The sequence below is a fragment of the Danio rerio genome, chromosome 15 (assembly GCF_049306965.1).
Source record: "Danio rerio strain Tuebingen ecotype United States chromosome 15, GRCz12tu, whole genome shotgun sequence".
Classification (NCBI taxonomy): Eukaryota; Metazoa; Chordata; class Actinopteri; order Cypriniformes; family Danionidae; genus Danio; species Danio rerio.
The window spans coordinates 6045915-6066367 of NC_133190.1; the positions used below are offsets into that span (position 1 = coordinate 6045915).

At 38.0% G+C, this 20453-nt stretch overlaps 2 protein-coding genes across 5 annotated transcripts in view; both read right to left on the minus strand.

Moving 5' to 3' along the window:
* Positions 1-20453, minus strand: part of brwd1 (bromodomain and WD repeat domain containing 1) — a 1114832-nt gene that overhangs the window by 1004587 nt on the left and 89792 nt on the right. The window lies entirely within an intron of this gene.
* On the minus strand, positions 1548-16526 carry hnrnpl2 (heterogeneous nuclear ribonucleoprotein L2). 4 transcript variants are annotated; one of them, NM_001423736.1, is made up of 13 exons: positions 16404-16526; positions 15701-15819; positions 15357-15594; positions 15176-15261; positions 14153-14249; positions 12685-12757; positions 8501-8569; positions 8029-8282; positions 6683-6804; positions 4646-4847; positions 4507-4564; positions 3408-3512; positions 1548-2139 (listed from the first exon to the last, which is right to left on the minus strand). In NM_001423736.1, the coding sequence occupies exons 1-13, from the start codon at positions 16488-16490 to the stop codon at positions 2081-2083; spliced, it is 1569 nt and encodes a 522-aa protein (NP_001410665.1). In that variant the 5' UTR covers positions 16491-16526; the 3' UTR covers positions 1548-2080. The 4 variants fall into 4 exon arrangements, with proteins under 4 accessions (NP_001410665.1, NP_998548.2, XP_073779321.1 ...); NM_213383.2 differs by lacking the exon at positions 8501-8569; XM_073923220.1 differs by lacking the exons at positions 12685-12757; positions 14153-14249; positions 15176-15261; ... (1 more) ...; positions 15701-15819; positions 16404-16526 and adding an exon at positions 10194-10500 and having other exon boundaries at positions 1553-2139.

Here is a 20453-nt window from a genome sequence, read left to right on the forward strand (position 1 = left end):
AAAATCAAATTAACACTTAATTTCATTTTAAAACACTGTTCGCTAAATATCTGCCAAAATTGAAAACGAAATGGAATTATTTAATTTTCATTTTCACTTTGACAACACATCGTCCCCGTCAAATTGATAAATTTAAAAAGAAGTTGCCAATTTAACATTTCAATAAAAGGAAAGCTTAAATGTACATTTTGTTTTAAATTGTGTCACTATTATAGAGTAAACATTAATAACACGCTTTGTAAAAATGGCGTTTGCATTTTATATTTCAGTTTGGATTTTTATTTTAATATTAATGTAATGTGTGTATTTATATAGCACATTTAATGTGTATGGCCATACACTCAAAGCACTTCACAATCATGAGGGGGGTCTCTCCACACCACCACCAGTGTGCTGCATCCACTTGGATGATGCGACGGCAGCCACAGGACAACGGCGCCAGTGCGCTCACCACACACCAGCTATTGGTGGAGTGGAGAGACAGTGATGGAGACAATTCGGTGGAAGGGGATGATTGGGAGACCATGATCGTAAGGGCCGATAGAGGGACTTTGGCCAGGACACCGGGGTTACACCACTGCTCTTTCACAAGAAGTGCCATGGGATTTTTAATCGACCACAGAGAGTCCGGACCTCGGTTTAACGTCTCATCCGAAAGACGGCGCCCACTGACAGTGTAGTGTCCTCTTTTCTTTTACTGGGGCATTAGGACTCACACAGACCACAGGTTGAGCGCCCCCTGCTGGCCTCACTAACACCACTTCCAACAGCAACCTAGTGTTCCCTTGTGGTCTCCCATCCAGGTACTAACCAGGCTCAGCCCTGCTTAGCTTCAGTGAGTAACCGGTCTTGGGCTGCAGGGTGATATGGCTGTAAATTGGCAGTCTTGAAGCGGAAATGCAGTGAAAATGAAATGTTAAAATTGGCAACTTCATTTTAATGATCAATTTGACAGGGACGATGTGTTGTCAAAGTGAAAATTAAATAATTTCATTCAGTTAAATGTCTGTATAAACGTATATTAAGCAGACAGCCTACTAATGCTCAAATAGACCATCAAAATAAAGTGTTACCAAGTAATTCTTCTGCTAAGATATCTGTTTTTGTTTCCCCAAGTGTGATTTCCTCCAAGTTCTTACATCTTCATGATGTTTTAGTCAACAATAAACTCAATACACACTTCTCATTAGCAATTGAACTCATTCCTTTGTAATTTTGCTCAGTATAAATGGCCATTTTACTGAGGGACATGGCTTTCACTATAAACTAAAAATCATGATGTTACAAAGCCCATGTAAATTGCAATAAACGGTACATCATTCATCGCTAGAACTTATACATCAATACATGTTTGAACTGAAATGCATTACACACGTTTATGTGTTCAAAGCTCTTATTTTCTACTGACTTCTCAGCTTTTAGACAGCTCCAAGCATGATTTTGGGACCATCAGAAAACACCAACCTGCAATGAAAGATAATTTCTAAAGACAAATCATTAGATACTGTTTTTAAATCACCGTATGAAGTTGACCTGAAAGCATCAGCCATTGTTGAATAGGCAGATTATTTCTTTATTTAAACCGGTTACATGTTATTTTCCAGAGAGCAAATATACACTGGGCAGTAACTCGCAGGCAGCTTTAGAGAATAGAAAAGAAAAGGTTGAACCGATGTAAAACATTTAAAAACATGAGTCACAATCCGCTCTCTTGCAAAAGCAAAATCACAACAAAGACCCGTTATCACTAATTTTATTGTACAATCCAAACAAAAGAACGCAATCTTTACAGGAGGATGTTTCTAAAAAGAGGTGCTGAGCACAGAGCTAACAGTCAATCATGGTAAGCAATAAAAAAAGATAACAAAACCAAAATAATGGTACAAAAGCGTTTTTAAACTCTCGTCTTCGATTAAAAACAATGAGTTCAGTCAGTTTCTCTCCCAGTTTGTGCCTCGACTCGATCAACAGAAGATAAACGCAACACGTCTGCATACACACTCGTACAAATGAAGATAATAAAGAAGCAGGAGGTGAAGTGATGACATGGCGATGGTGGAAACAGAGGACAGGACGTTGTTTAGTTTGCGTGCTGTGCAGTGGAGAAACACAGCTTGAGTGTAAATGGGTATGGACCATCTGTGGAGAAAACACACACCACAACATTAGTACCATTTTGGACTATTAAAAGTAACAAAGTTTCTAATACTGTGCACATTCTCTTTATCATACGATTAAATTGCAGTTTCTGCATAGTATCGGTCCGGCTAGTTGGTTTAATGCGTCTTTGGTCTGATTAAGCGCGTGGAATCGGTCAGCTGAAGAGAGCACTCTGATTGGTTTTTCAGCAACGAATCAGAGCGCGAGTGTGACAGTAGCAAATAAACAAATCAAGTCAAACGCTGCATCCGAAACCGCATACTTCCATACTATATAGTACGGCAAAATCAGTATGCGAGCCAAGTAGTACGTCAGAATTCATAAATTTCGAAAATCAGTATGCGAGAAGTACCCAGATGACTTACTACTTCCGGCGAGATTCCGGAGTGCGCATCCCATGCATGCTACGCTATCCCATGATGCCCCGCGAGAGAATTCATGAATGGAAGTAAAGCGACGCAACTGACGCAGGTAGGTCACGTGACCATGACAATATGGCGGATGTAGTACGTCCGAATTCCATTCATACTTTTCACATTCATACTGTATAGAACATACTTTTCTAACGGCCGAGTAGTACTTTAAATTCAAATGCAGTACCTACTGAGTAATAGGCGGTTTCGGACGCAGACAAGGTGAAACAAAAAGAGGCCGACTGTAAATTTGCAACATTCCTAAATATTTGCAAACAAATACGGATTATTAGATTATCAGAGATATTTGGAGAAGCCAATCCCTCTATGGTAAGAAGTTTTAAGCAAGCAGATTGGAAGTTCCAGTTTCACGTTGTGAACAAGAAAACAGATATTGGAAAGACATGCCGTTTCTGTTAGCTTTTGTTCGTTTGGTGTGTCTTTAGAGGGAGCTTTTTGGTGCAGATGCGCAGCAACAGCTCAGTCGGGTTTTGACTCGCTAGATGTTCATCATTCTGATTATACTGGAGTCTTTGAGCAATACTGCAGTTTCAGATTTATTTAAATTTAATGTGCTGCTATATACGTGTTTATCTTAATCTTACTTTCAATATAATTAGCTTTCATAAACTATCAACCTTCTGCAATTCCCTCACAAACCCTGTTTAAAAAAAAAAAAAAAAAAAAAAACACCATTATAACCAATTCATACCTTTACACATCAAAAACCAACTAGCCGGAGCAATGGCTTGGTGTGTACAGAACAATTTTGAAAACCATTTTTGATCCACTTTAAACAATAACTAATGTATGCAAATAAAACAAGTCACTTACTAGGGTTCTTCATCTGGTTATGATTGATCATAGCAAGGGCCTCCATGGCGTCATTAACAGACTCCCACTCCAGAAGCCCTGACGAGCTCCTGTCTGGTGAGTTGCCTGTTCAGTAAAGTAGAGCAGGATTAATAGAAGCACAGAAAGATTTTTGTGATTTTTTTCCCACAAACTTCAACAGTGTAAAAATTGTGACGATTCTGTGTGTCTCGTTTTAAAGTTCTGATCTTTATTTAATACTTTCAGGGTTCTTACACCTTTTCCACCTTCAAATTCCAGCACTTTTTAAGCACTTTCAACATGCATTTTTATGCTTTTCCAGCACCTAACAACCACGGTAAATTACATTTATATATGCTGTACGTACTTTTTCACATTTAAATCCATTGTGCTTATTTAAAAAAACAAAACAATATGACATCTCAATTTAAATGGTTAAATACTTTGGAACTTAGATTTATTGAAATAGTTCACCGAAAAAGGGTAAAATAGGCCGTTATTTGTAACTTTACGTGGTTTCTAAAATAAAATCTGTCAGTGTTATTTTTTTTCTCTCTCGACCTTTACATTTTTGTGGCTGTAGCTCCCTGTCATTTCAAGGAAAGCAAGTGAGCCACTCAGAAGAGCTTTAAGACGGAGCAGGCATTGCAGGCTTTGTTTACTGCAGCAAGTTGATTTGCTGACTGTTTTAAACTATTTCTGATTGCTGCGTTTCGCATTTTTAGGTGCAAATATGCATTGAGTGAATGTCTTCTTAAATATGTGCATGCGCTGAACATTTTGCAATGATAAAGTGCAGAGGGTTGCTAAACAATTACTAAGAGATTTCAGCTGCTGTCTGGGCTTCCACGGCATTTCTAAACTTCCCTTTCTTCATGTGTTCAATACTTTTTCCCCCCGTGTCATTTTATTTTATTCCACATAACCTCAAATTGTTAAATAACTACTTTTGTTTTCTTTGCATATATGGATTTCTTTGGTTGCTACCAACATACCAAAATTAAAATTTAACAGAACCTTTAGAAATATGTTTTCTGAGAAAATAGGTGACATGTTCAATACTTATTCCCCCCACTGTAGATATCTTAAAATCACATACCTTTGGCTACAAAAATTTTGATATTGGAGGGGTTCTTCACACCATGTTCTTCACAGAGCTGAAAAAGGACAAAAGTTGTGAACGCACACTTCAAATAACATCATTTGACCAATTAGTCATTTCTCTGACGTGAACTGACCCTGGTGAACATTTCTGGTGTAGCTTCAGGGACTGCGTTGAAAAAATGGAGGACATTGCTGGGGTGCTGAATGCGGTTCTTAGCAGCCTGCTCAGGAGTAGCGAAGCGGTTATTTCTGCTGCCATGATAATCTTTGAAGCTGTTGGTGCCATCGTCAAGCTCATATGACTGACCGGGCATTATGGCTTGCTGTTTAGATACACTGAAACAAACAAAAAAGAAACAAAAAAAAGGTTAAAAGGTTTATATTGCTGGATCTGTGCTGTAAAATATTCCCCAAATCCATTCATTGCCCATCATGTAACAAGTATGTTAATTTTATAGTATTACCTGTTTGGTTTAGTTATTTAAATGGGCAATGCACATTATTCAACATTACTGTAAAATGTGCCAAAATTATTTTTCATCATTTTGTGCATTGCTGCTGCAGATGCTTAGGTCAAAACCCCTTTTAACATGAAAGATAACTTTTAAAAATCGCATGTTGCAGCACGTGTAGTTAAGACTCGGTGTAAAACATGCTACAAAACATGCCTATATATTTATTCCCACAGCAGATGTAGAGCTTTAGTACTCGTTTAGTTTATTTGTTACAGGGGCGATGCACGTTAATCAACAATATTGTAAAATGTACAAGAATTTGCCAAGAATGGCTATTTTTCTTCCTGTGAAAACTTTTCACTGAGTGCTCCTGCGAAAATTACTTAAATTTGGATGAAACAAAATCTCAAGTGGTTCTCAAACTTTTTTTGGCCAATTCTATAATTGTGGGCTTTGTAGTGAAGATCAAAATTTATTTATATTTTTTTTCATTTTTTTTTACTGCCAATTTTTTTGTTTTTGTTAAGTTTTAAGCAGTTTATCCATTTTAATTTCTATTTGTATCATGTTCTCTTTTAAATACTGGTCAAATGGAGTATATGCCAAGCTAACGTGTTTGCCATACTGATACACTTTCGGTGACCTATTATTGTCTTACATTGTTTTCCATTTTATACGGTTCCTTTTACAGCATGGATGTTGTGATGTAATTCAAATACAATCAGTTAAACACACTTTGGCATTCATTTAGTTGCTCAAGCGTAAAACAAGACAAAAGGTCCCATCAGAATCAGCAGGCTAGCGCAGAAGCTCCATTGAATATACTGAGGTAAAATAAATGCTCATATTATAAAGACATGGCGGGGGAATTGTAATTTAATGCAGTGCTTCTTGTACAACCTGAGACCCACTTTATATCAGATATCACTCAGCCAGTGGAGATAGATGATTTTTAAAGAAAACAGACCTTAGACGCGCTGATTTTGCATTGACATACAATTCGCCGGAAACGATTAACCCAGGTTACTGGCAAATTAAAAGTCCTATTAGCATGCTTTGGCATATACCCTATTTATCCAGAGACAAGCAATTTGGCTGTCTTCACCAAACGTGATGCGACATGACAGAAAAATGTAAATACTAGCCATTCACAAAATGTTAAAGATTAGAATCTAACTAATACATCATAAAAGTACTTCAAATGAGTTGCTGATGTTGTTGGTTTACACTTCTGCCTTTCATTTTCAAACAGTCTGCTAGCTGTCTGATTTTCAAGATCTGAGGTGATCTATCTGCTGCTGCTTTCAGTATGGCAATGCCATGTAAAATGCTGTTCAAACTCACACTGGTAACATAACACTGAATAAAGTACATAAACTGCACCTGTTATGTCGTGACATCAGTTTCTGCAATAGACATGTCATGTCCGTTGCTTTCACAAGTGTCGAAGTCAAAAACTCCTTTTAACATAAATGAGATACCTTTAAAATCGCATGTCACAGCGCCACCTGTAGTTAGGACAGTGTAAGATATGCTGCTGCCTATAAATATATGAATCTCACAGCAAATGTAGACATGGTGCTAGTGGATGTAGAGGGTTTTAGACAAAATCAGAGAGCATGCTGCAGGACCAGCTTAAGTGAACACTAAACCAAAATGTAAAGTTCTGAGCATTGCTTAAACAAAATAATAAAAATAAACGCAGGCAGAACATACCATAAATTAAGTTTCTGATTGAACAGAAAATTGTTGTTGAGATGCGAGATGGCACGATCCACTGCATAGCAGTCTCCCATCTCCACCATGGCAGCTCCAGGCTTGCTCTTCATGAACTTCACCTACATTTAAAGAAGAAAAAGACTTTCCAGCAAAGTTTGCTTTGACAGTATCTGACTCAGAATAGATATTCTTGAAAGAACACTGCACATCAACATTAAGGGTGTCACGATCCTCCAAATCCTTGATTCGATTACATTTTCGATTCTAAAGTCATGATTCGATTCACTTTTCGATTGAATAATTAATTAATTAATAACGAATTAATTATTTGTAGCCTACCGTTTAAACTACCTGACCTGCATGGTCTTTGTTTTACCCATAAACAAATCATACAGTAAATGAATAAAGGCAAGATACACACATAATTACCACCAGTCAATCACTTTTTCTGCGGGACTCGTGAATAGGCAATGATCTATGTCGTTATAATGGCGTCGGTAAAAAAGGTGCACAACCAACAGGAACCAGCCAAAAGTATCTGAGGTGTTCGCTAAAATGACTAAGTACAAGTGAGTGAAAGATTGAAGCAGTCTATTGATCCTGACTGCCTGGACCTGCTGTCTGGAGCGCATGGCTGTGTGTGCGTCTGTGTCTGTGTGTGTGTATGTGGTCACGTGATGTGCGTTTTCAGAGGTAGTGAGGAAGGAGGGCTGCTCAGAAATGCTACACGCCACTGTGGATGTCAAATCGTTGTCGTTCTAAAATGCCATGTAAAAACAAAGACCGTGTAGACACGGCCTGAGTGTGTACTTTTCGCGAGCGGATTTGCAACGGGTGCGGGGCGGAGGATCGCTATGACGGTGTTATCTATCGGACGAACCCTAATACGTACATAGCAGAGCTTGCAAAACAGCGTTTTTTTTTTTGTCGACAACACGAACGCTGTCAACATAACTCACTGGAAATCCAAAATGCTTACACACCGGCGACTTCATTGAAAGAGGAGAGGGTTTAAGCTCTGTCGACGGGTCTCCTGCTTCTGCAGTTTAACAAGCACTTCAACAAGCCTGTTTTTTTACCGCTTGGCAAGCCAAGCTGACGTGACATGGGGGCGTGGCAGCATCGACAATTCTATTTTTTGATTCGATAATCGAAATTGAGCATAAATTTCGATCGATTTCAATTTAAAATTGAAATCGTGACACCCTTAGTCAACATGTATCCTAAAAGAAAATGGTTAATGATCATTATCAATTTCTGAGCTAATCTCAAATCCCATAAAGCAGAACATCCTGCAATAATGGTCCGACAGAATTGCTGGAAACAAAAAAAGTATTACATACCCGTTCCACATTGCCATAAAGGCAGAAGATGTTGAAGACCCTGTCAGCGTTTATTTTTACGGGATCCAGACCGTACACCATGATCACAGGTGAGTCTGCATGTGCGCCATACTCCCCCGGAGGTGGTGGTGGAGGACCACCATACTGTGCGCTGTAGCGCTGGCTGGCTCCACCTCGCCTTGGAGCACTCATAGGAGGTCCCATTCGTCGACCCTCATAGCCATAGCTCTCATCTGGGTACCCGGGATAACCACCTGAATTTCACAAACGAAAAAACAGAACACATGGGGTGAGTTGCTGCAGGTGGGCAAACACATTTTACACTACACGTTAAGTTTTAACATCAACACAGCACCATCTTGCTGCCACTGTGATAAGTACACCCCAACTTGTTGTCGCTTTAACATTCACTCCCCTGATTTGCGAGCAAATGAGGCAAATGTGTTAGCGCGTGTGCCCCCGCAAGCCTTACCATACTCTGGAGGGTGGTCTCCCAGCAGAGCCGGCTGCCTCTGGCGCTTGTTGGGGTTGGCGTTCATATCTAAGAGGTGAAGAAAGAAAGAAGGTCAAGAAAAGAAAGGGGGACGGGGTAAAAGAGAGAGAGGGGGGGCAGAGAAGGTGATAGATGAGTTTGCTAAGAGATGACAGGCCAGGACACTGACTTTGTTTAAAGATCAGCAAAAAGGGGACACACAGAATATCAGAAATAAAGAGGTGATATTAATATTAATAATAAGAGACATCAAGCATTTTCCTAATTTTTTTTTACAGTCAAAGATTAAGATTTCTACTATAGCACAATCAGTTTAAAACAAGTTACTTTGAGTCAACAAAAACATCATTCAATAAAAACATTTGATATATTTTAGCATCACTGAATTATTTGTATTGCAGAAATCAACACTGTACTTCAGATAGGTTTTAAATGCCGCAAAATGCCTAAAATATAAGCAAATACCATTTCCAAAAGAGTTAACTTCTTTTAAGGATGACAGTCTTATTTCAGGAATAATAATAGTACATTTTGACAGGCTAGTTGAGATCAACTTATTAATTTTGACTCATTTATTACTACTCGCCAAACCTAAACAGTCAACTGGTTAATAAACAAAGGCTTTTAATTGCACCATCAAGCTTATAACAACCAGTATCATTGCATGCCCCCGTTACCATCAGCATCTGCACCTGTTCACGTCCACACAGTGAAAAGATCATGGACATTTCTATACAACTAAATGTTTCTTATCCAAAAACTGAAACGCTGAGGGCATCATAACTTACATAATGTGGCTTGTCAAAAAAGCCACAAGTTAAATATGCACAAGTCCCCTCCCCATGCACAAGCTATACCCATTTTATAATCAGAATGGTGCGAGTGATCGTTCCCTGAGCAGTTATAAAATGGACCAGTATTCAGTATGACTTAAAAAGAAATATATATATAAAATTACAAGACCTGTCCAGAAACAAATGACACCTCATGTTCTTTCATTTCAAATCTTGCTTTTAGTTTCGATTAAAAAGTTTTACCCTTAAAGTAATTCAGAAACTTTATATTATGATAAAAGCAAGTCTAGATTTAACTGAAAAGGTGAGAATATGCCAAACAAAACTGAAGATAATTTAGAAACCATGCAAAGATTAGAATTGCAATTTAGGTTTGTGCAATCTAGTTTGTATTGAATCAGGGTAGGCAGGCTATTTAGCCATTTTAAAACTCAATTTGATTAGTAAAGTCAGTATCTTGTCCCTCAATCAGAAGCATACTCTAGTTTTGGAACAAATGTTGAATGCACCAATACAAACATGGACTTTAAAAAAAAAAATTTAACATTTGCAAAAACAGGCACTCAAAAATGCAGTTGTCCAGTGTCTGCATGACTCCTCTCTATGACTATGACATTTATTGTGTCCATTTCTTTATTGGCTGTGCCAGTGTTGTCAAACCAACCAATCAAATAAATAATTAGCGCTGACGACAAACTCTCACCTCCCTAAATAAACAATTTAAATGCACTTTCCTACTTTATTTTAGGCAATAACAAAAACACTCCACTTAAGAAAAAAAAAAGTCAAGTTAGTCAAACATTTGTTTCAAACACCCCACTGAAATATTAGACTATGATTATATCACTCCAAGACAACAGAAGCTTGGGGTTACTTACAGTACAAACGCAAGGGTTGGGGGTTGAAGGACGGGGCAAGTAGAACATGCTGTAAATTAGCCACCGTTGAGCGATGTCTTCATGACACTTTGTCCTCCGTACCGCACTTAAGAACTTTCCATTTCTGTCCATCCCACTGATTCACAAGCACTCTTCCAGATTCTGATAGGTTTCAAAGCTCCACTGACGCCAGCGTACAGTCCTTATTTTCATTTCAATGCCTGTCTTCCCATGGAGGTTGAAAAGCTGGAGCATTTTAAGCCCAATTCAGACTGACTGGCACTTCCACTAGAGACACAAAGCCAACCTGCATCATACGGAAGGTGTTACACAGTAGTCATATGACTAGGAGGGGGGAAAAAAAGGGAAAACTTCACATATTGACAGACAGAGAGCAGGAATAGTAAAGAGTAGGACACAAGTTGGGGAAAGAGAGCGCATCTGAAACACCAGCCTCCAGGGCAGAATTTGACTGCGTAACTGAGTGAAAACACTTGACGTGTTGGGCTGTCTGCATGTCAGTGCGTCTGCTCGATGTTGTCTGCGGTGTCTTCGGTGTCTCGGGTGGTTTAGTGTCGTCAGCTGTTGACGAGTGAAGAGTCAGGCATGTTTGTGTTGCATGGATAGGCACGGTGAAAGAAAGACGACATAGCCCAGAGAAAGACCGGCAGGTTTGTAGAAGGCTGTTTGACGCTGTCTGACGCCAGCAGTGTGACATGAATGAGGCAAGGAGGTCTGTTTGCTTTGTGTTGTGGTGTCACTTGAGGATGCGTGTCAAAAACACCCCTTGTTAGCAGTGAGGTGTCACAGTGGAGTGTGTCTTGTTCTTGACCCGTAAGAAACAACGGGATGACAGATGAATGGGTGTGTGGGCCATAACTACTTGCACCCACAAATCCTTCAATGTGTAATGCCATACAACAGGAACAATGTCTTCGATGGTAGTGTCATTGCAGTAGGAGGTGAGTAGGAGTACTAAATGTTGCATGATCAGGTGTTTGTCGTGATGTCTTGCGGTTTCACAAGAGTGAATTGAGTGTCTGTCCATCTGGAGAAGTACTCTCGCAGGTACAAGAAGAAGTTTGTTGAGTATGCAGTGTTGAGAGTTTGAGGAACCTGTGTCTTCAGTGAAAACTAGGAAACATCCCCCAGTGTCCAGGTGTACTGAGTGTTCTGTTGTTGTACTTGATATTCTGGAAGGGTCAGTGATTTCATATTGAGCTCTAAAAGCCTGTACACACTGGGACGCTTTTTGCTCGCGTTTTTTTTGTCGGAGTTTAACACCTCGTGACTAAATAAAAGGTGCTAATGTAATCATGCACACCAACGCGCACAATGCCATGCGTAAAAGCGACATTTAAAAAAAAAGGCTTATGTTCGTTTTGTTGGCACGCCGCGTCAAAACCTTCTCTACCAATCAGAACTTTTTGTTCACGTGCACGGAGCTGCTGAAGTTGCAGTAAACAGCTCTTGGAGGCTCACAAGCTCAAAACAGTCAATGCGAGCGCACATTGAAGAAGATGCCGAGAGGCGATATGAACGTGGAGCTGCTTATTGCACTGTTGAACAATAATTATTTCTTCATCGCTAGTGCTGCTACTTGAACCATCCATAACAAGTGTCAACTTTGACTTCTTCTGTGCTACAAGCAGAAGCTTAAAGTTGTGTAGCACCGTCTAACGTCAAGTGATTTTGCATGTTCTTCAGCTCGACGCCAGAGAAAATCGATTGGGTTTGAATCTGGAAAAACGTCTTGTAAAACCTTGATGATAAATGCAAACGAAAAGCGTCCCGGTGCGTACGAGTCTTAAATGTACTGTGTGAATGCGAGGAGCAAATGGCCAAAGTAAGCACCAATGGACTGTTCAGTCAAAAGGTCTTTTGTTCGGCAAACTGCAATTTGTTTGTGAATGCAATTCTTTGGGCACACCAATAATACTTTCAACCTAAATCACGTAGTGTTGTCCTGAAGTCAACATGAAATCAGAACTGTACTTTTAATTGGATACTTCTGGCAAACAATTCATGTTATTCCATAGAACAATACACCACACCTTACGACTCTAATTGTTTAAAGACCTTCTGCTCCAATAAACCCAGAAAGACTAAATCAAGTCTCTTGATATCAAAAGATATCAGGGTTGTCCATGGATAAGGCCACGTTTATGGTGCTTTCCCAAAAAGCCACTTGCCCCTCACACTTCATGTGACAGGCTTTGCTGGAAAAAGAAGTCTGTAAGATATCAGCAGGATAACATTGAGGAAGCCTTAGTTTGATCAGAGTGTTACGATTTGACCTCCCCTTAAGAGTCACGAGAACAAGCACAACATGTTGTGTAGATGCTGGTATGCCTAACACTCAGCACAGGGGAGGTGAAACAGCGGATTTATTAATGCGGTTCTAGGATTCCCCAAGCCCACCCGCTTATTTCCGTCACAGTGGCAGTAAGGGCGCTGACAAATGCTAAAGCAGAAGTAAGGTTAACAGTACCTTGAGTGCCCAGGCTCGGATTGGTGTAGTCCCATGTGTCCTGGTCATTCTTGAACACATTAAGGCGTGTTGGCTTAAATCACAAAACAAACAGTTTTATTTAGATTTTTAATTACTGACATAACCAGCAGATATTATTTGTTTGTTGCCAAATTATTTGAAATCTTTCCCCAGCAGACACTTTCATTTATTACACAAAGTAATGATTCATTGAATCACTGAGAGAAGATTCTGGCAAGCCATAATTACAGCCATCACACTTCTGAATATGACACTTACTGTCCAAATGTATCTACTTCTAGGAAAAATTACGAAATGTGTTTTCTTAACTATATATTTACCCATTTTCAAATTGATTAAAAAAATGCACAAAGCTAAAATAAAACATTTTAAATCCAGAGGTTTTTTTTTTTAAATACACAGCTTAAATTAAAACTCTCAAACTATCTTTTTCACTTGACCAAAAGTAATGTAATCTCACATTAGACTTTGCTGAGCATAAAATACATATTACAAAACATAGCTCATGCTGGTTTACAGGTAGATTTTTTTTTGGCCAAATTGTCAAACACCGACAAAATTGTGGCAAGAACATGACACTTTAGTACTTGTTAAACTGTTAACTATGCTAACTTAATAAACTGTTAGGGTGTTCATTTTTAACAACTGATTCAACACATTGAATTGACAGCCCTAGATTTGCTATTCACACAATCAAATATTTGAGACACGGTGATTTGTTTGTGAAAATTACTGATAAAGCTGTGCAGGGTGACAAAAAAAAAATGCTTGCAGGGTCAGATAACAGATAATGCAACTGCGCTTCAGGCAACCCAAGTTTAGGTCCCTTTTCATGAACCTATCCCAACAAAATCCCCCTCTTTCCCACTTGCTGTCAACATACTCTCCAATCATAATAATTTTTTTTTAAACAGTACACTTTTTTTTAAAAAGTCCCCTAGAGATTAAAATGTGAATTTTTCCATTTTTAAAAACTATTCAGCTGATCTCCAGGTTAGCATAGCATAAATCATTCAATCAGATTTGACCATTAGCATCAGATCAATTTTGTTTATTTTCATTTTTAAAGCTTAACTCTTAGTTAGATAAGAGTTAGATTGCATACCAAGACTGACTGAAGATGAAAAATTGAAATTTTCTAGGTTCATATGTCTATGAACTGTACTTTTGTTCTGGCATAATAATCCAGGAACTTTGCTACCGAACCAAGAATAGTATTAAACAGCATTGTTACCTAGTTATCAAGCTGGGGACTGTTTTCAGGTCCTGTATAGTATAAAAACCCAACTGTTTAACTTCAGGGGAGTTGTAAAATGTGTTTGTGCATTTAAGATTTTAATCTATATTTTTTTTAAGCACATTTTTGATAAGTCACACTATTGACATCTGTAAAAATGATAATAGAATTGTTTTAAAAGATCACTCAGTGAATCCACATGAACCTTACCTTGGCATACTCTATCTTTAGAGTGCAACAACCGGAATATATATCAGCCCCATTGAGAGAGGCTTTGGCTCTTTGGGCGCTCTGAACAGAATCAAATGTGCGAGGAATTAAGGAATACAAAGGTAATCTTCAGCACAGCAACTACTTGCAATCAAAACTATTTGGTTTTTAAGAAACAGGGTTTCTGCAGGTTTCACAGAGTTAATTTAAAGACCAATATATTTTTAAGACCCTTATGAATGAAATTTTAGACTCATAAAGGGCTGAAAGCTAAGGAATTTTTCAAATGGTCCAGATGGAAAAGATTGTTTTGCCCAAACAGAAAAATGTATACTTTAATACATTTGATAATACGATAATTTTTAAATTTTAATATTTTGGATTTTTGTCTAAGCAAAATATTTTAAATATTGTGTATACACAGCTCTACCTGTATCCATACAGTTTTTTTTCCCAATATAAACTTTTTTTAATAAAAAAGAAGAAATAAACTATAATAAAACAATAATAAAATAAATCTATACACAACAATCAGTCCAGGTTGGTGTCCTCAGCAGTAAACACATTTAGATTTTTAAAATAAAAATTATTAAAAGGAAAATAATTGAGCCATTATGATAAATAGAGTTAAAAATTACTGTTTAAAATAAAAGCTTAAAGTTTTATTGAGATTTATTGTTGGTGATTGAATGGGTTTTGGCCAGATTGAGTAGCAATACATGAAGAAAGAAAAATTAAGATTCGTTTAAAAAAAAGATTTAGAACCTAAAACAAAATATTTCAGTAAATTTAAAACTTTCTAAGGCCTCAAATTTGGATTTTAAGACGTAAGCCATTTTTAAGACTTTTCAGACCCTGCAGAAACCCTGAAGAAAACTTCAAAAACAACAACTGTAAACATTCATAGCTTCTAGCATCCAAGGTGAACTCAAAGAACAAACTGAAACATAATTCACTTCTGTCTTTGAGCAGACGGAATCTATCAAAAGGCTTCAATGTGCAGTGGGAAACAGTAAAGGATATTCCACCATGGCCTGGACTCCGTTCTTCCTAAAGATGACGATTCTTTGAACAGGACCACAGTTGTTGCAAATCGTATAGAGAACATCCTATAGAGCAAAAAAGAAGAAGGTTAGTGCGTGTGCGGAGGGGGGAAGTTATACAATTAAAAGCTTTATTATTACGCAATGGTTATAGGCATTACCGAGGTAATCGGATAAATGGGGTTCATGATAGTCAAAAGCAAAACATTATTGACACTGCGGGCATCATCAGGATCCCCCGGTCTGGAAATCTTCTGACTGGTAGAGTAGTTCACAAATGCAGGATGTCCAGCAATGTAGATCTGGTTGTCGTTGGCGTAAGTAACAGCGTTGCAAGACCCATTCATATCCTCATATTCAACCAGGGCCTGGCGCTTCTTAGGCATGAGTACCACATAACTGCAAAGAGATTGAAACGAATGAGCCATAATGCATTTCTCAAAAGGGCAGAATTATGGCACAGTGATACCCTTGTAAAAAGCGGAAAAAATACTATGCAGGTTACCTGATGGTTCCAAACTCTTGGAGGGCTTCAACAATGTCTGACTCCAAAACTCCATCCACTAAACCTCGGACATGGACCACAAGAGAAGGAAGAGTCTTATGTGGGTCAGTATATCCTTCCTATAAAAGATAAAAAAATGAGGTTAGTTCAGTGAACTTGTATAACTAAACATTCACACAAAAAGTATAACGTGACATAACCCTAACATCGCACGTTGTGTGTTTGTAACGTTAACATGCATTGTTTTGCGTTTTCAGCGTGTATTTGCCTCCATTTTCTAAAATCCATGTGCATTAATTGTTAATGTTGTACAAATACATAGTATTTTCACACTTGGGTACTTTTTTTGAAGTATTGTTGTGAAGTACCGTATTTTTTAAATCTATCGTAATGGCGGTCGCGTGCAACACAATCCATTCATTCAGAAGCCTATCACAATGTGCGTGCGTAGCAATTACGTATGTATTCCAGAACATTTCAAGTGTTTCTTACAAAATAAGTTTACGTTTTCATATGTGGACTTTTAGCATTTTTTATCATGCTTTTGACGCAAAAAAAACATATTGTTTGGCACAATTGTTTAGTTAGCTGCTTGGCTAACTAACGTTAGTGCTATTTTAGCTATCTAGCTAGCTTACTAAGACTACGCCAGATAAAGTCCATCATAAATATCGTTTAGTATATAAGCAGATATTAGTCTTACGGTCGCCATTCCCCCTTCGTTTTCCGTTTTCTGGCGTTTTGTCGCTCTGCCGCCTTCACTGTAAAAGCGAGCCGTTTGTGTCGCCATGTTGTCCCGTTACGATTCACGCGTATCAAAATGAAATGGACGAAAACTACAGAAAATGGGACAGACGTGGCTGACGCCCTTCAGGCAAGAACCGCGAATATTACAGGCGGAAAGCACTGTCAATCACTACTGTAGTCCAATGAAAACAGGAAACATCTACGGTGAGGTCTACGATTGGCCACTGCAGCCTTCATTCTAAACACCGTTCTCTTCGAAGTGATACGGAAGCCCAAAGAGGCATATCTGATGATCACGACTTCATTTTGTTCAGACAAGCTGTGTTTTCAAGATCATGAAAATTCACACATCTACACAAATAGCACGAAACATATAAATATGAATGTACAAAAACAAAATGATAAATAGAATCTGTATATTTTATTAGTATTCTCTGTATGCTCACTTACAAAATAATAAAATAAAATAATTGTATCATTTACTCTACATTTATTTATATTAGTCCAAATCAATTTAGAGAAAGGGACTTCATGCTGAGAGAGGACCAGCTAAAACCAGCTTGACCAGCCCAGCCAGGCTAAAACCAGCTATGTCCAGGTTAAACAAGGCTGGTCAGATTTTAGCTGGTCATTTCCAGGAAATGGCCAAAACCCTTTTAAAACCAGGCTGGTCAACCAGCTAAAACCAGCCAACCAGTCTAGGCTGGTTTAAGCACTTTTGTTTTTCCGCAGGGAACCAATGAACATTACAAAAAAAGCTGACGGTTTTATAACAACACTTTTAAAAAATCGTCTTACAAACAATCCAAACAAGAAGGATTAATATAGGCCTATGTCTTTATTTTTGGTGTGTCAGATAAACTGAAAATGTATTGTCTATTCCATATAATATCAATGAGCCGCCACAAGAAAACATTCCCATATAGCTATGATTTTCTTTTTTATTTGTAGTGTGTGCGCTTACTTTATTGCAAAATCAGGCCTATACATGATATACAACATGCGGTAAAAGCTTTTTGTGACTATTTTCAATTTCATAAGGTTCATAAGGCCTTTTACAGCATCGATGTTGCAATGTAATTCAGATATAATAAGTTAAATAGACTTCCACTTGGTTGTTAAAGCGTAAAAAAGAGACGAAAGACCGTTTAAACACAGGCGCCGTCATTAGCTGCAGGCGAGTGCAGAAATTCCAATGAAAATACTGGGGTAAAATTAAATGTCATATTTTGAAGACATGGCTTGGAAAAATATTATTTAATGTGCTTCGTCTGATACCCACCTCGTATTGTATCTCAGCCAGGCAGTGAAGATCACTGTTTTTTAACAAAAGCGATTTTGTAGGTGCTGACAACTAACCGGAAGCACTGGGGCGGACTGAAATTATAGGTCGATGTGCACATTGGATCCTGTTGTCAAAGCGCAAAGCATTCTGGGAATTTGAGACACAAGCTGGAACCTACCCACATAGCAAAATTTCTCTGGCCCAGCTCTGGCCCACACAATCAGGTTTTGCTTGGCCCACATGCCGCAGTGAATTACGGTACATGACAGGACCAAATCTGGCTTCCAGACAAGGGCCAAACACAGACCATATCTGGGCCAAGTCTCAGCCAAGTTAATAACTCATAACTGGGCCTGAACTGGGCCAGATAGGTTGGTGTGTCACGATTGCAATGAAATTGATAAACCCATGGAGTGATGCGCTTTAGGCACACTATGGGCACGCTTTTTCTCAAAGTGACCTGATTGGTAGAATTTTTTTTCTTTACTCAAAAGTGATTTTAGTGTATTTTAAATGTGGGTCAAGACTGGCCAAACTCACATGGCCCACTTATCAAATTTTTAAATCTGGGCCAAATACTACGTTTTTCATCTGGCCCGAATCTTGTGTGCCGCCTTAAAAACGGTGCCACCTCTGCCAAACCTGGGCCATGTTTGGCCCACATGCTGTATGCCAGTGCCGGATGAATGCCTGATGTGCCAGCTTTTTGCCAAATCTGGGCCAGAATTCTTTGCTACTAGGGTATTGATCTCTATTGATTTATTGTTGAATGTTATTATTGAAATCTGTATTTAAGTATTATATCATCATAACATATCAGGAAGTAAATCAAGGCCAGAATCTTTCAGTCTGTGTATCAAAGATTGCTAACACTAGGCCTATCGCTAACAGCTTTATCGCTAAGAGTAGGCCATCTTCAGAAAATTAAACACCAGTCATCATACTCTAAATGTCTTAAAAACATGAACATATCTTCAGGCAAAACAGACATAATGGAATAAAATAGGCTTGCATACTCAGAGGGTTCATTTTGAAAATCTTGCTAACAATTTTGTGTTTGTTTATGTTTTGTCATTTATATTAATAACTGTAATAATATATAATATAATAATAATTTAGCCAAATTAATATAGAGATACTGATATAATGAACATTTTGTAGGTGACACAAACAGAGACGTTATGCCTCTAGGCCTACCGCAGATTTTTGGCCCATCATTGAGTCTATTTATTTATTTACTTTTGTAAATGTGTGAAAATTTATAGTTATTCAGTTTTTCCATTTGATTTCAGGAATATTACTAATTAATATAAAAGTGTTCCTTTGATTTATTTATAAAACAGTTTGTAAAGTAATATTTTCTGTCTTTTAGCATATATTATATGGGAGACTTGCTTTGTTTACCTAATAAGTGGATCTAGATCAGGGGTGGGCAAACTCGGTCCTGGAGGGCCGATGTCCTGCACAGTTTAGCTCCAACACTAATCAAACTCACCTGAACATGCTAATCAGTGTCTTCAAGATCACTAGAAATCTATAAGCAGGTGTGTTTGATTAGAGTTGGAGCCAAACTGTGCAGGACACCGGCCCTCCAGGATCAAGTTTGCCCACCCCTGATCTAGATGGACTTGCATTGTAAGCTCTAAATACAAGTTAAAAAGGTATTACTTTTTATTTCATTTATTAAGTTTTTAGTTACGATACTCCCAAAATAATTCCGCAAAAATCAGCAGATTTTTTTTAAACTAAATTCTACACAGAAATAGCTAAAATGTCTGCAGATTCCGTCTGTCCCTACTCATGAGTGAATGTAATAATGAACTGAAAAAAAAAAATAATAATAAAATTAGCAACACTAATGTTTTTGAAAATAATTAAAAATATTTTCTGTAATACATTGTTTATATTTTTGAGGCTTTGCTACTGCAGACTATAAATGAGTTTTTTCAAAATTATTATTTTTTTGATTAAGCACTCAAATGAGCCAAAATGTTCAATTATTAGCCTAATTAGAGACAACGAAGATCCATTTCCAAATACAGTGTGTAGAGGGGGTGGTTGAACAAAGGAGTTTCAGGGCATTCAAATGTAAATGGTGGAAAAGAGGGGAGCTGGTCTTTTGCCGCATTCCCGCCTGCTGGGTTGTGGAGTCAATTTGTCTCTGTTTTCGCCTCATGTTTGAATTGTCAAAGACATCAAAATATTTGTGATATCTCAAATCTTACATTGATATAATTACTTTTAGTAGCAGAAATATTTCAATAACAATAAAACTTATAATTTGATTTGGTCTGCCTGTTTTCAATAGAGTAAAACACATAACATTTCATTTTATGGTAAAATTTTCTCAAGTCACAAGTTGATACTATATGTGTTAAAAAAAAAAGCAAGGTGGAAGTGCTGATGTGGTTTAGCTAGCAGAATAACCACAGATCTCATTTTAAACCTGACATGCTAAAATGCTAACTTGAACCAGTTTAGTCTTAGAAAAAGATGTATTTTTTTGCAGAACTCCAGAGCAATTGTTTATCAGCTTTGTTTATCCATTAAATTCTTGGCATTTCTATGTGGAGTTTGCATGTTCTCCCCGTATTCGTGTGGGTTTCCTACAGGTGCTCTGGTTTCCCCCACACCCCAAAGACATGCAGTAGAGTTGAACTGAATAAAATAGATTTGCCGTATGAGTGCATGTGTGAATGTGAGTGGTTATGGGTGTTTCAC